The sequence below is a fragment of the Aulonocara stuartgranti genome, assembly GCF_965226115.1.
Source record: "Aulonocara stuartgranti genome assembly, chromosome: 16".
Classification (NCBI taxonomy): domain Eukaryota; kingdom Metazoa; phylum Chordata; class Actinopteri; order Cichliformes; family Cichlidae; genus Aulonocara; species Aulonocara stuartgranti.
Window position 1 is genome coordinate 30,714,282 of NC_138952.1, and position 16,533 is coordinate 30,730,814.

The 16,533-nt window shown below is 40.5% G+C and overlaps 1 protein-coding gene across 1 annotated transcript in view; it reads right to left on the bottom strand.

The window, feature by feature from the left end:
• Positions 1-6,795: 6,795 nt before the first annotated feature.
• Positions 6,796-16,533, bottom strand: part of tbx15 (T-box transcription factor 15) — a 33,677-nt gene continuing 23,939 nt past the window's right edge. Inside the window, exons 7-8 of the mRNA XM_082507757.1 lie at positions 11,247-11,344; positions 6,796-8,749 (exon numbers count right to left, since the gene is read on the bottom strand). Of these exons, the coding sequence (XP_082363883.1) occupies positions 7,917-8,749; positions 11,247-11,344 (931 nt within the window). The 3' untranslated portion in view covers positions 6,796-7,916. The remainder of the gene's footprint in view (positions 8,750-11,246; positions 11,345-16,533) is intronic.

The following is a 16,533-nucleotide window of genomic DNA, read 5'->3' on the forward strand; positions in this document are numbered from 1 at the left end:
CAAACGTCCTGTGAAAGTAACGAGCATAGCAAATGGGAAACTCTGAATAACCTCTCAAAGGGAAGCATGCTGTTTCAAGCAAACACTTATTAGGACTCTTTTATGAGACGGCCTTTTTTGTATGGCACCGACCTCTGGCTTCTTCTCTTTTGTACGCTTTCGTTTATAGCATAACTGGGCCAATAGTGCACTCAAGTCCATTGCTTTTCTGTAAAATGTCCACAGATCTCGTCGAGTGCAGTTGGTGGTGGGGTCAGTTTAAGTTAACAATCAAACTGTGGCTCACTTCATTAACTATTAAGTGTTTGTCGTCCTCTGAATACAGTGCAACTTTTATGCCTTTGTAAGGTGTGAACCTGTATTAACTAATAGAAAAGCTTATGTAGCTTTAATACATGTCATTGCATCTGGTGCCAAACATACTGCTCCACCTGAAATTTAGGTATAGACTGTATATGCAGTAAAACAATAAATGTTCCCACTCGACTCATTAAATGAGTTTCAGTTTCTGCTCCCGCTCTTTAATTTCCTGAAGATTCAGTCTCCAGACTCCAAAATAAAATTCAGAGGAGAGAAAAGAATAATTTCAGATGAGGGATTCATCTCATTCATTATTTGAATTAGTTTTGATATCCCTGTTTTCAGTGGCTGTGATTGCTTCTGCTGTTTTTTGGGGATATTAAAGACAAAATAAAGGATTAAATCCATTGTTGAAGGTTATAAGACTAACTACAACTTACATGGAGACAATAAAACAGAAATTTTCAAGATAATCTCAATGCATTTACATTCTGATGCTGGAATGGAGGATTTGAAATGCCTTTCAACATTGTTTACATCACTGAATTTTTTATTTATTTATTTATTTTAAGTTGGAAGGCTTATAATAAAATGTAGGATGCTGAAAAATCCAGGACTCTCCTATTTTATTGCTATGTCAGCAATAACTTATAACTTCAGCTCCCACACTTGTCATAGTGTGCACATGTGCACAAACATATTTTAAACCACTTTAAGGCAATATTCTTTTTATTCTAAATTTCTTTCTAATTTATTACAAATGTTTCATCCATACATCCATCTTAGTGCATTACTTTAAACAAATGTTTCTTTAAAGTGTACTTTAAAATAAATCAAGCCAGTGCTGTTTTTTCATTTCTGAATTAAAAGTTCTTCTCATAGTTCGAGCTGTAGCATTTAAAAGGTCAATGTTTTTAAAAATCCAATTTCAGGTATAACCACGAGAAAGACTCGATTTTTAATGTATTACCAGCATTCTTAACAATTTTTCCTTTTCTTCTTCTTTTTTTTTTTTTGCCTTTCAGCTCCACCGAGCCTACTGTTACATCTTCACACTCAACTCACACCAACTCTCCGGTTCTCACAGTCTAAAAATCAACCCTCCACGGGGTTTCAATATCCGGGTCACCTGCCCGGTCAGTCACCTGATCCTCTGAATCTTTGAGGACCTGACTGCAAGCCACCACAAAGCACCGGACCTCTCTCATTAAGACACGGGGGCTTTCCACTGGGGCGTCTTTGTTCTCAGCAGGCATGGCACCATGGGACTGCCTCGGACGGGTCTGTCTCCATCTGGGCCTGGGGTCTTTATCAGAACCACCTGCCCGAGAGGGTCAACCATATCTCAAACATCTTTTTTTTTCTCTCCAGAGGAAGAAGGAAAATCATTTCAACTGTTTTCCTGTTGACCCGCATGCCATGGCTGAGGCCCTTTTCTGAGTGTGTAAGAATATTTATTTGTGTTTTAGTTAATCTCTGTGCGTAAAACTGAGCATAAGAACAATGAACATCAAATCCAAGGCTTGAAAATCTCAATTTATTGTCTTCTACCAAATACTGTAGCTGTGTTACAAAGATGTTCTGCTGATAGGCATGTTTAAACTTCCTTTGCCCAGGAAATAATGCATATTTATGACAGTAACAAAATGTTGCAGCTATAAAGAACATTACACAAACTTTGACTGTTGTTGACTGAATATTTTACCTAATATCATCAAAGTTTCTAACTGTGCAGAATTCTTTTAAACATAAGTTGTGGTAAATTGTCTCAATCAGTATAATATCTGATATGGTAGCCACCGTCTGTTATGCAGTTTTGAGACTGAGGGATACATAAAGTTTCCAACTCAGTGGCTCATTATTCCAATATTCTGCTGATCTATCCATTTTACATTTACTTTTTTTTATCTCACTTTCTTTCATCCTGAAAAGTACTGTTATTGGCAGTCATCTCACTTGCATTCCTGGTTTCTAGTGTAGTTCCTACAATGAGAATATCAGACTTCTTGCTATTCTTTCATGCGAATTTATGCCATTTTAGAGAATGTTGTGGTTGTATTTATTTGACAGCATTAACAGCGTAACAGTGTTGAAGGATTTGGCCCAAGAGAAATTTGATTCTGCTTTGGATATAATTCTAAACGCCAAGTTTAGAACTACAGTTTAGGACAAAGCAGGCTTTAAGGTAAAATAGTGCTGCTAAAGAATGTTACTTTTGCTTATTTGCGGGGTTATTACATTTTACCCTGCTGCCAGTTATCAGGTTATCTTCTTTTCATTGTAGATCATTTCCTATTTTAAATCATCAGTTCTGTGAGACACAAACAAAAAAAAATCACTGAAACAGCTCAAGGATCACCATTATTATCATTAGAAATTACAAAGAAAAACAAAGTAAGAAATTGTGAAAAAACATATTAGATATTGATTTTAAGTATTTGTTTGTTTGTCTTTTACTTTTAAATTTGTATTTATTCATTCATTTTTGCAGTGTTGGCTTTGGACATTAATCTTACATGTATAAGGTCCTATGAAAACCTAAGTACACCTTTACTACTTACACAGGAATCACGAGGATAAGTCCCAGCCAGCTGCTGATAATCAAATGATGCACTTGATAAAGTGATCATCGGCAATTGTGAAGACATTTATAAAAGCAGAGTTTTTGGCAGTTTCCTGATCTGAAACTTTCAGGTGCATCTTAACACGATGCCAAAGAGGAAAGACAGCAGCAAGGTTCTTAAAGAACGTTTTCTGGGAAGGGTTATAAGACAAGACAATTTTACACTTCCCAGAAGTGGACATCCCAGAAAACTCAACCCAAGGTCAGACCGATCAATGCTCAGAGATACTGCAAAAACCCCAAGAGCTACATCTCAGTGTAAATGTGTTAAAGTTCATGACAGTACAATTAGAAAAAGACTCAACACGTACGGCCTGTTTTAAAGGAGAAATCCTTTTCTCTCTAAAAAGAACATAACAACACAGCTTAGATTGGCAAAGTTGCATTAGAACAAACAAGACTTCAGGAACAATGTCCTTCGGATAGGTGCAACCAGTAATCATAAGTGTGACATTTGGCAAAATCCAAACACATCACATAGTTTTCACTATGAAAATGGCTCCTTAAACCCTCTCTTTTCCTAATTTGTAAGTAAAATGTATTTTTATTGCACTTTTCACAGATGTAAAGTGCAGTTGGCTGTTATTTAATCTTTGTAAGCTACAGAGACATCCAGCAGTGCTGAAATAAATGTGAAGACTTTATATTTACTTCCTCTTCTACATGTTCCCTTTGTTTCATTCTATAGACAGACATACAAACAAGCACAGGGTTGTTTCAGAGATCTGTACTCCTGTGGCTGTACAGACTTTAGCCTCATTGCCAGAACCTGTTATGTTTCTTTTTTTAACGCTTGACATCTGCATCATGACTTTATCAATCCTAAAATAGCTTCAAGATGTTCCTTGAAGGAGAAAAGAATGCTGGTGTAAGACGGCCCAAGGTATGTGAGAGCCCTTTGCAGAAGAACAATGATTTAGTGTTCCAATACACATGTCAGGCCCACCGTAACACCTCGGAAAAGTGGGTCTGCGTCTCCTGTCAGCAATAATTTACTGTGAAGATGAGTCAGGCCAAGGAATCTCAAGCATAAGAGAGGAATAAACACAAGAGGGCAATAGTTTACCAGGATTTACTGATTGAAGTGTCCGATATAAACTCACACTCTGTCATGTCAAAACCAGGCTCAGGGTTCTCTGAAATTAAAGCAGTGTTTTTCCTCACTTTGGCACATGGTCACAGCTCCCCCCTCAACTGGACTCGCGTCCAGTAGAAATCCCCAGAGAGCAATTTCTGAGTCTTTTAAAATTTCTGAAATGTGTCGGGAGGGAAAGATCAATGGCTGAGATGTGGGGATTATGGAATATCTTTCAGTCAGCGTGCTGTCAGTCAAAGCAGGCTCAAAGCAGCATCCCTGTCAGAGGACCTCGTTAAAAAAGCTCCAGTTCCGTATCTCCAAGTCTTACAGTTTCATGTTTTACGGCGAGTCGGCCACGCTCCGCCATTAATCAATCAGTGAGTTCCTTTTGCATATTTTGTTTCTAATGAAAGACGCCACGATGAAAGGCAGCGAGTGGCTGTTACTCAAGCCTCTTGCCATTCTTTTCCACTTAAGGACCTGATGGATAGTTTACGGTATAAAAACAGACCTGCTGTGCATTATGTCATGCCGCCTCTCTGTAGAGCCATGTGCACTGCTCCTCTTTACCAATACATCTCCTATTTAACAGGCCCTGAGGTAGATTTGCGGTGAAGACGGGTGGGGGGGTGGGTAACAGGGTGATTTTGAATGTTGCTGGAACAGGAGATGGGGCGCATATCAGACAAATAATGTGAATAATTATTGGAAATAATGTCCAGATAGATGGAGCGATGCCAAATTATGAAATCATACGCTTCTCTCCGGTACATCACCCTGCTCATTATTTGAAGTCATGCTTGGAAAAACAGGTGTTTCCAATAGTGGGTCGCCGTCTCCACGGTCCTTTACCCCCTTCATTTTCCGATGATGGTTCAGATATGATATTTCATGGCTGGAGCTGTACTCGTGATAGGAAGTGATTGGGGAGAGCCGTTCAGAAGACATCCGTGTAATAGATGCTGATTGGCCCCGGCTAAATCGCTGGAATCTGCGTCTGTATAACAAGAGAAGAACCACAAGGCTGCAGTAGGAACGATCCTAAAAGCTGAATATTTTCCTTCGCTTGGAGGTTCAAATGATTACAAGGGGATTTTTCTGTCTCTTTAAACAGGTGCCATATTTTTGTGCAACAAGCACAACAGGAGTAGTGCAGCTGAGTGCAGTTGGCACAAGAGCTTTATTCTTCATTCTCATAATAAACAGAACCAGCAGGGAGAAAAATCGTCTTTTTCTTGGGGTCTTTTTCTCCCAGTTTTGGTTTATGATCGATGCATTGCGTCAGCGTTTGAAGCCCGTGCCTGTGATGTGGAGCGGAGCAGATGTGTGTGTTTTATAAGCAGAGAACACTCTCTTGCGTGATTAATAATCACGCCATTTGTTGCTATTGTGGCCAAGAGGCTGCGACTGGCAAATCAGCTCTCGTAGATAGAATGTCAAGCTCCATTCAAAATGGCATGCTTCTTAGATGATATTTATCAGTCATTTCCAAGAGTTAATCAGTATATAGCTGTGAAATACAGAACATGTGGTGAGTAAAAGCATCATTATTCTGTTGATTACCTACTTTAAACAGTCTAATTTGTTTTGCTTATGCGCAACTCCTGTTTCCTCTGAGTTTGAGGCGTATGACCAAGCGGGAACCACCAAATTAAGCCAAAACGCTGTGAAAGAGCTAAAAGTTACAGTTGTTCAAATGGCCACTTGAGGCTGTAAAACAGGCCGATCCAGATAGATTTCCACTTTATAGAATAACTATGTTTACAGCTTGGCACAAAACAGGCGCTTGGTCTGTAGCCAGCTTCCCTGCTTCATAACAACAGCAAGGTGGGTGTGCGGGTCAGCTGGGGTGGAAAGGGGGAAGTTGTATTAAGGCTTAAAATTATGCATCTTTTTGTCCATATAACTACAACCATCTGCTAATTCAGGTCACTAAACTGGACCTCTCATTTGCATTTGTGCTGTAGGTGACTTTTAAAGCCTTTTTTATGTAATCTAACAAATAGTATGGCCTGCTATGCAGTGCTTTGTACTCAAGAGTCACAGTCTTAGACATTTGTTCTATCTAAGAAGTGAGATAGATTGTTGTACTTTATAAGGATGTTACTTACTGCACTAACTACAGCAAATTTAATGAGAAAAAAATGTGAAAGATCAAAAACACCTCATGAAAAAGGACACTTGTCTGTAGGACCACCGTGGAACCACATTCAACCGTTTAAAAGGTATCAGTGTCGGTCAAATCCAGTCCAGTCTCTGGAAGCACTTCACAATCAAGCATGTTAGCGTAATATGATCATTTAACACTCTGCTTCTCCTTTAAATATTCTCACATCCTGCACTGAAAACACAAGTTGTCAACAGCCAAAATGCTCAAATTAAGACTTTAATGCGCAAACGAATAAGTGAATTAATGTAATGCAACGCGCTTGCATTTAGTGATCACTTAAAGTTTAAGTTACATTTTAACTGTACAGTGCTTTATTATATATATTTACAGGACTGTATCTACCTCAAAGCTGTGGTCTCTTTAAAACATGCACGTCTTTGCACTTTTGAGAAAAGCTGGAGTATCCACAGGAATCTCACAGAGAAGAGAAAGAGCATGCAAACTCCACACAGAAAGGGTTCAGCTGGGATTCAAACTAGGAACCTTGTCAAGTCCTTATATACAGTCTATATGTTACTAACAAAGACACATTTTTTTCATCTGAATTAGAAAATGTCGTATGTTCTTAATCTTCCAGAATAATTGCCTGTACTGTTCACAGAGAGGGAAGAAATCCAACCCATGTAAATGAATTAAAACGTTTATTGAGGGTTTCTTTTTTTGTTTGTTTGTTTGTTTTTTAGGTGCTTGGCACTTGTATTTACATTTTTTTAAAATGTTTCACAAAAAAAGAATTACGTTGCTATTTCCCCTTTTTCACACATTTTAATAACAGATTGTCCTGTAAAATTGCTATACTGTTCAGCACTTAAATACACATCTGTAATACACGTCACAACATACTTTACTCTGTGCTGCTATTGCTTACTTTTTGTCACACAACAACTTTTTAAGCTTATGTTATTGATTGCATTCGCCATCTTATACATATATTTATATATATATTTAAAACAGAATCCACTCAAAAAATAACCAATCCAGTCTTAGAGGAGAAAAGGTTGAGTTGCGTGGTGAAGTCCTGATTTCTAATGTGCATATATGCTGGCATTTTCAGGATGAAGCAAAAGTTCCTCAGTGAACTCTTGCATCAATTACCAGATTTGTGTGTTTTCACCATCTGCCACAGCATGCACCAGTTTCTCTCCTGCATGTACGTGGAGCATGGAGAGTCATTCGGTGATCCGGTCCAGTTGTCTATTTCATTCCAGCCAAAAACTGTGGATTTTGTCAGCAACCACTGACACTTTGGCATTCCCAAGCTAATATGGCACAAGTGCCGAGTGAAGTAAAAGCCCTCTGTATCACATAGAAGGTTCTTTGGTTACAGAATGGCAGGAAGAGCAGATGACATTTGAGTCCCCAAAGAATCAAGTCATTTTGAAGAACCTGTTGCTTCTATTGCACAATGACACTCACAACTGATAATCCCCTCTGTACCAGAGTAAGTACACTGCCACTTCTTATAACACTGATCTGAATGAGGTTGTTGTTTCATTGCTGTCAAGTTGCCGTCCTTCATTAATACAAAGATAATTAAATAATATTTTTGTCTTCCACTGTAAGTATCTTTAAAAACAAAATGTTGAGAGGACATCCTTTTTCTGAAAGCTTCCTTTGTACCTCAGTATATCTATCCTTCATGTGAAAACACTGGTTCAAACTTAACACCAAACCAGGTTCGTAGATTTACTTTTCATATTGAAGACATTAAAAACGTGGCGCCCTGCAAGGTTGGGTCTGAGTTCCTACACCATGTGCATGGACATCTGAGACGAGGAGCCATACTGACGTCCGTCACAAGAGCTGCTGCTTTGCTGGCCACCGGTGGTGTTGCCGATCATGTGCATGGTGTCCATGCTTCCGTTGGACAAGTACTGGCGCTCGGCGAATGCCCCTGCAGGAGTGGAGGAGCAGAGCAAACCGCCCTGGGGTTTCTCGGGGCTGGCGGCCAGGCGAGGAGAAGTGGGGAAGTTATATCCGTACAAATTGTAAGGGTTGTGGAGGGAGAAAGCGTTGTAGGAGCCCTGCTGCACGTGGTGGTGGCTTCCACCAAACATGTGGGCAGAGGAAGGGGCGGATCCGGATGAAGAGGACGAGGCTGAGCTGGAGCTTCCCCCGGTTTGCATCACGTACTGAAGCTGAGAGGCTGGGAATGAGCCGAGCTGACCGCTATAGCCATCCATTTTGCCCCCGCCGCCGCCGCCACTGCCGCTGCCAGTCAGGGAAGCGTGAGTGCTACCCTGCATGCCGGCAGCAATCAAAGAGGAAGTCCTCTGTGGCAAAAAGGATTCAGAGGGCTGACCAGACGCCACAGCACTCCCTGCAGCCTGGAGGCGTCCATATGAACTTTCAGCCAGGCCGCCATATCCCTGTAGGGCCGCCATGTTGCTGCGAGCACAGGCAGGGTACTCCGACAGGCCCAGGTTGCAAAGCTGACTTTCCCTACAGCCCACATTGAAGGTGTTAGGGGCCAAGTGAAAGGTTGGAGGGGAGCAGGAGGGAGAAAGGAGGTGTGCTGCACTAGAGGGAGATGGAGTTCCTGTGCTGGAGGTGGTAGGAGAAGTGCCTGTGCTGCCCCCTGCAAAACAGAAATACAGAGAGAATGAGTGAACTATACAAAAGCCAATGTGGGAGTACCAGAAACTGTAATGCCTCAAAAGGCTTCTCCAAATGGCCTTAAACCTGCATTAAAAAGCGATAAAGCAGGGTATCCCTTAGGGCATGACCACACTGTGACTGACATGTCTCGGTTTCTGTTGCATTCAACTTTTGCTTATGTTTCTTTGCAAGTTTTAGATCTCACCTTGGGTCAACACACCTGAATCAAATGATAAGTTCATTACCAGGCCTCTGGAGAACTTCAGGACATGTTGAGAAGGTAATTTAGCCATTTAAATCAGCTGTGTTGGTTCGAGGACACATCTAAAACCTGCAGAGACACCGGCCCTCGTGGACTGAGATTGCCCACCCCTGCACTAGACTGAAGAACTAGAGGCTTCAAACTGAAGTTCCCATGAGATTGTGTGTTGTTTGACAAATGGGCTTTGTCAAACCCCTGTTCTCAGACCAACTGCAGCCATACTCTGTATACACGATCACGAACTGTTTTGTAAAACACGCCGCATTAAATATTCTGTTCTGAGGAGATTCGTGTCACCCCACATATAATACATGCATATAAGTTTGGTGGCACAAGTAAGATCCTCAGGCCAAGCCTTTCAGAGAGATGTGAAAGCTGTGAGGTATTAATCACATACTTTTGTGTTAATAAGAACTTGGCTCACGTTCATGCTGCTGTCCTAAAATTCAGTTTGAAACCGGAATGAGGAGGACGCATAACTAAATAATCCAGGACTCGCTTGGCTCGGGCTCTTCTTTGCACCATATGCCTTCGATAATATCGCCGCAGCGCTCTGCTCAGCTCAAGGAGATGAAGGAGGGAGCTTATGAGGAGGGAGAGAAAAGAAAAGGGGGGCAAGGTAGATATATTTCGGAAAGAGAGAACGATAGTTAAGTGATGTCATGTTTTCCTCTGGATAGACGGGCTCGGGGGGCTTCAGTGCCGAGGGAGAATGCTTGATTGCTTTGAAGGGGAAAAGGGTGTCTGGTGCCATAAGAGCAAAGCTACACAGTTCCTTACAGTTACCACAGAGTGCACATGCACACAACACAGAGTCTTTATGAGATGATACAGGGTTCACTGACAGAGCAAGGACTCTAATTAAATCTTAATCACTGCGGAGAAGTTTAAAGATAACAAACACGTGTCAGCCCGCTCTGACAAAACATGGAGCATCACGTCATGCTGACCTCCGAGGGTAACATGGATCAGGTCAGCATTGCTTTAGAGTTGCTTGAAAGCGGCGAGGCCCTTGATATGAGCCATGACTCGTTCCTGGTTGTCGACTCTGGAGCTGAGACAAAGGGAGGTGGCCCAAGTGACGCTGACTCTTGTCGTGGAGCCGTCCAAAAGCCACAGGGTTTGTTTAACGATTTTATTTGCAACGGCTACGCGTGATGTGAAAAGTTCAGCAGACGCAGGCAGACCTGCCAGAGGAGCAGTGTATGGCCAAGCTCAGATGAAGGACAACCACAGCTGATATATGGAGGGAAAATATGCACATGGAGAGTTCACACTGGGACACCAATGCGCCAAGGTCATGGTAAGTACCACTGCACACAACTCTAGGTAACTGTGCAGTAATGTATTACACTACACTGTAATGAGCCCTAAAAAAAAGATGATGTGACGTTTCAGTTATGAAAATCCAATTTTAAACCAAATACATTTAAAATCACAAAAAAAAAAAAAACGAAAGTAAAAATGTTCCAGTCAGTGATCGTGTCATGTTTGGTTTCAGTTTACAGGTTTTATCTGAAAACACAAACTAATTCATAATTACAATACTCGTGCAAGTCGCCCGTGACAATGATGGTATCATGATACAGCGATCCTTGATGTACTGACAGTCATTCATAAACTTATTATGGTGTGTGTGTGTGTGTGTGTGTGTGTGTGTGTGTGTGTGTGTGTGTGTGTGTGTGTGTGTGTGTGTGTGTGTTTCTTAACCATAAATGTGACTTTAACATCATTTTGCATTTCATTACCCCTGCCAAGTAGGTTATGTGTTTGTTAGCGTTTGCACGCGTGTCATTCTGTCTGTAAACACAATAGTTCAAAAAGTTATGCCAAAATTTGTAGGGGTGTAAAGTGGGGTCATTTTAAGAATCCATTAAAATCTGGTTGATACCCATCAAAGTCTTCAAAGTTTACTTACTGATTTATTGGTCAAAAACTGAGAAAAGGCTTTATAATACGGAAACTTATAATTGTGTGGCGTGTTTTTCAACACATAGAAAAGAAGATCTAAAGGTTTAAAATACCGACTGAATATAGCATATTGCAAAAGGAAGCAATATCATACAGTTTCACAGTCAGTAGTTTATTAGTAGGTTGGGGTTTTTTTGCCTTACATTATTCTACTGTAATACTTTTTTTAATATCACAAAGTTAAGGTAAATTTGTTCCTTTAAGACAGATGAGAAGGACTGCACAAATATATTTATTTACATACCTTGCTGTTTCTGCATATTTGTAAAGTCTTCAAATGTGAGTGTCCTCACTGGAGGTCTCCAGAAAGCATATGTTTCCATGATCGCCTCAAGGCCAGTCCTGACAGAGACATGCAAAACCAATTTTAGGACACACACACAAACACAAAAAAAGAAATGAAAACAAGAGGCAAGTTTTTTTTTTAGTGAAGTTTACAATAAAAGCTGCTGCTAGGACAGAGAAAATAATATTATCAGTCATAGATTAATCACTGATTTTAAGCATGTATCTCTTTTTTTTTAGTCTAAAGCTTGAAGCCTCGATCAGGCTCACCGTTGTATTTAAAGTTCTAGAAGCCTGATTTTAGATAATTATGAGCTTTGATTGTTACTATAGACATTTAAATGTTTGAAATGAACACTGAAACGCTTAATGAGAACAATAACCAAAGTTTGGGGAAAGTATTCATATTTCTTTCTTCACTCTTGCACCAAAATCAGCCTTTTTAATACTTAACTTTATTTTAAAACTGTACTTTTAATAGAGTTAAATAAGGAATTTACTCGTTTCTGTTAATAGAATTAATAAACTGTGACTTGACGAGTACATAGAGGGAGAATCTAAATATACTGAAAACATCAATGGAAGAAAAATGGGCAGTGATATTCTACATGTCAGTGAGACAGCTAGAAACATCGGGAGCTGGGATGGGTTTGAGATATATAATGTAGATGGAGAGAGAGGTGGGATAAACCAGAGTCCAGCTAGGAGGAAACTGGGGCCATTAAAAAGGAGCAGAATTTTAGTGTGCATATAAATCTGAGGTGACATTTCATCCTGAATCTGTACATGGTTCTCCTTCCTGCTTGATTTACTTCCCCACATGGCACTCGGCTCTGGCCCAGGCAAAGCAGCGTCCGCTCTGCTCCCTGTGTTATTTTAGGGCCACCAGCTCCCTGGCTGTGGCAGCTCGTTAGTGCGCCATGCTAATCAGCCCAGCCCTCATCATCACTGCACTCATTCATACAGTTGCACTGCTGCCGCGGGACCAAAACCCAACAAATGAGCTGTATCCCTCCACCGGGCCATAAAGCCTGGTCACCAGACAACTGACGACACCCCCATAACCGTAAGGCTGAGAGAGGACCGCATTAAGATTCAACAAGAAACTCAGAAAAAGGAAAACAAGATGGTGCTTAATTTGAGAATTAGCAGTGCAAGTTTGGCCTTTCTATTAATTTGGAATTTCCCCTGAATATGGAATCGGTTGGTAATGCTTCACAGCAAATGAGCTGCACGTTCATTTTACAGCTTAAAAACCCAAAGAAAGTACCTTAGGTATTTTTTATAACTGTTTATGTCACCCATATCCGATACTAATAGAAGCTGAGTAATGTTTAAAAGACGCGCGTGGCAATAATAACAAAATATGTCACACCTGCTTTTATGTGCGCAGCTGCCTGTTTCCACTGCTTTCAGTTGCAGCTGCAGCACTTTTACATTTTGCTCAACCTGGCTGCAGAGAAGGCAAATCAAGAGAGGGTTAGTATTTTATTAGGGGGCGAGCAAGGTTTGGTTTCACTGGAAATTACCTTGATTTTCCTTCCTATCTAGTGTTTACCACAAGGTGACAAGAAAGATGTGGACTAAACGACTGTCGTTACTCATTACAGATAATTGTGACTTGTTCAAGCTAAGCACAGGAAATGTTAATTGCTTTTATCTCGTCTGTCTCACCTGTTGACCTTTTTAACCCTAATCTGACACATTAGGTTCCCCATGGGATCCTGTCCCTCCACAATTCTTTAAAGAAATTTTTCCTAGTATACAACAGTATGTCCTTGACATTATTAACAGCAGTCTGTCTTCTGGTGTGGTTCCTGCAAATTTCAAACATGCAGTAGTACAGCCACTGCTTAAGAAACCTGGCCTTGATCACACAGTTTTAGCGAACTATAGGCCTATTTCCAAGCTGCCTTTAGTCTCCAAGGTTTTAGAGAAAATTGTTTTTAGTCAACTGAAAGATTTTCTAGATGAAAATGGAATCTTTGAGGTTTTTCAGTCAGGTTTTAAAACCCTTCACAGCACAGAATCTGCATTACTAAGGGTTTTTAATGACATCCTTCTGGCATGTGATTCTGGTAACCATGTTGTTCTTGTCTTGCTTGACCTAACTGCTGCCTTTGACACAGTAGACCACAATATTTTAATTTCTCGATTACATGATGTAGTGGGTATTGGTGGCACTGCACTCAATTGGTTTAGGTCTTATTTGTCAGATAGAACTTTCTCTGTCAGCCTTCTCGGTTACGAATCGTCTTCTGCTCCTCTGTCATGTGGTGTCCCACAGGGCTCAATTTTAGGGCCACTGCTCTTTTCTCTGTATCTACTGCCTCTGGGTTCTATCCTTAGAAGGCATGGGATCTCATTTCACTGTTATGCCGATGACTGCCAAATTTATTTGACACTAAAACGCAAGGATGCCATCTCCATAAAACCTCTCTTGACATGTCTAGATGACATTAAAGCTTGGTTGGCTCGAAACTTTTTAAATTTTAATAAAAAGAAAACAGAAGTGTTGGTGTTTGGACCCAGTGGTCCCTGTGAGTCCTCCTGTGTTGATTTAGGATCCCTGGAAGTCTATTTTAAATCTGTTGTTACTGACCTTGGTTTTAAGTTGGACAGTGATTTTAAATTGGACAACCAAATCAGAGCAGTGGTGAAGTCCAGTTTTTATCATTTAAGGCGACTGGCAAGACTAAAATCTTTTCTTTCGAGGCAGCACCTTGAAACAGTGATCCATGCTTTTATTTCTTCCCGCCTGGACTACTGTAACTCACTTTATGTGGGGGTCAGTCAGTCATTGCTCTCGCGTCTGCAGCTGGTTCAAAATGCGGCTGCACGACTCCTAACAGGAACTCGAAAAAGAGAGCATATAACCCCCGTGCTAGTGTCTCTGCACTGGCTGCCTGTGTCTTTTAGAGTTAATTTTAAAATTCTTATGTTTGTTTTTAAATGTCTACACAGTCTTGCCCCGCCTTACCTCTCTGAGCTTCTTCATCCCCACATACCCTGTCGGTCTCTCAGGTCAGCTGACCAGCTGCTCCTGGAGGTACCGAGATCCAGGAGGAAGCTCAGAGGGGACAGGGCCTTCTCTATTGTGGCTCCAAAATTATGGAATAATTTGCCCATGCATGTTAGAGAGGCCCCTTCACTGTCCACTTTTAAATCACGTCTTAAAACCCACTTTTATTCCTTGGCTTTTAACCTCAGTGAGACTTAGTTTCTTTTTTAATGCAGTAGTTATTTAATTAATGATTTCACTCTTCTTTTATTTGTTTTTTATTTATATCTCATGTAATTTTATTTTACAGTTCCAATGTACAGCACTTTGTGTCAGCTGTGGTTGTTTTAAAGTGCTTTATAAATAAAGTTGATGATGATGATGATGATTAGCCACCAAGGATGCATGTGCACATAATAAAATTACGAACGACTCCGCCTGATCTGTCCGTGCAGCTGGAATTTCTTGGCTTTGCCAACACACATCGGCATTTGCTTCAGACAACATCCACTGACTGCTCACAAGAGCCACTAACCTAACAAGCTGCACCTGATGCTGATGCCAGCATCCAATCACTGCCACATCGGAAACTGCATCCAAATCGATGATAATGTTAGTCAGAGGTGGTCGTGTTGCAGGATTTTTCCTTGATAGACAAACTTTTGACCAAGAGAAAAATCATGATTATCATGCTAATGAAATTTTTTTTAACCAGTTTTTGCTAATTGTGGTTTCGTTTATCATCATTTGATCATCAAAATGTTGAGAAATCTTGTGAAAATAATTCAGGGGATGCAGAAGCATCTGCCCTTGGCCCTATCTCTTGTATTAGCAATGTTGCAGTTAATAATAATAATAATAATCATCATCATCATCATCATGATGATGATATATGATCATTTATTGCATTTATGCCCTAATACTGGGTTGACCTTCATAATTCAAGATTTGCCAAAGTGTAATTATAATCAGACGTTTATGTTTGATTGAACTGAATATTTGCAGTTTTTTTCTTGATTAAAAATCAGACCTGACTGTGAGCTGGAAACACACCGTATCTACAGTTACATTTCATATTGAGCTAATAACTTCATCCTGTGTGACCAAACTCCCAAATCACCATAATTATTCTGAAACAGCAGCATGAAGGTCAAAGGTCAGCGCTGCAGCTCGCTAACAATATTCATGAATGACGCAATAAAAAAAAAGAAATCAGCTCCGACACAAAGCATGAAATTCAGAATGACTGAGAGAGGGCTTTTAAGGTAACAGAAGCAGTCTGAAATCTCAGTGTGTCCTGGCCAAATCTGAACCAAAACAAATCCCAGACGGGCGTGAAGGGAAGGAATCCTGAGCAGTACGTGAGGATCAATTCATTTTCTCTCTCCAAAGACAAATCTCTTGTGCTCTGTTATCTTTTCATCTGTAGCTTTTCTGCAATGAAATTCTAATGCCAGTTCATAAATCAAACGGTCTATTGCCTGAAAAACGAAAAAAGATGTCTCAAATATCTGTGCGCCAATAATGCGGACCAGATGAGGGGGCTGCTTTCATGTGTGGAGACCCCTTCTCTTTCCTCCTCTCCTCCACTATGTTATAGATATAGGATGATTCAGTGACTGGGTGCAACAAGGCGAATCAAGAGAAAAGAGGGGAGGAGATGAGAGGAGGGGGATAGAGGCAGAAGGAGAGGTAAACAGTGATGTAGAACATCAGGATAAAATCCAACATAATCAATAATGTTATTAGTTAGCTTGAAAAGTAAGTAGAAGTAAGTATTCCACAGTGCAGAGTCAGACTGCTGTCTCTGGCTAACATCACACAGTAACAAGACAGTAATGACAACATGTCCCAGTGCAACCTTTTACCGTGCGACAATAAGAGTCAAACCATTTTTGTATTGTGTTTCATTTGCCTTTTGTTTGGATTTGTGTCAGGAAGAGGAGAGCAAACATATCTCACGGAATTCTGGTTGTAATTCATAGCGACTAAATGGCCGGCTTCACTGCTTTATAGGTCGTGTGGGAATGTGGGCATGATTAAAAAAGAAAGAAAACACGAGTACAGACAGTGTTAATATTCCGTAAGCACGGATATGGTGATTTTCAGGTCAAAGCATGTCTAGACGTCTAGGTTAAACTGGCCTAAATTTAGTTACATGTAGCCGTTGTTCCAATCACATTTTATGGCTTTATTTCAGTCTGAAGCAGGTCTTAAGTGAGTGATGAAATTTTAGGGGTTTTAT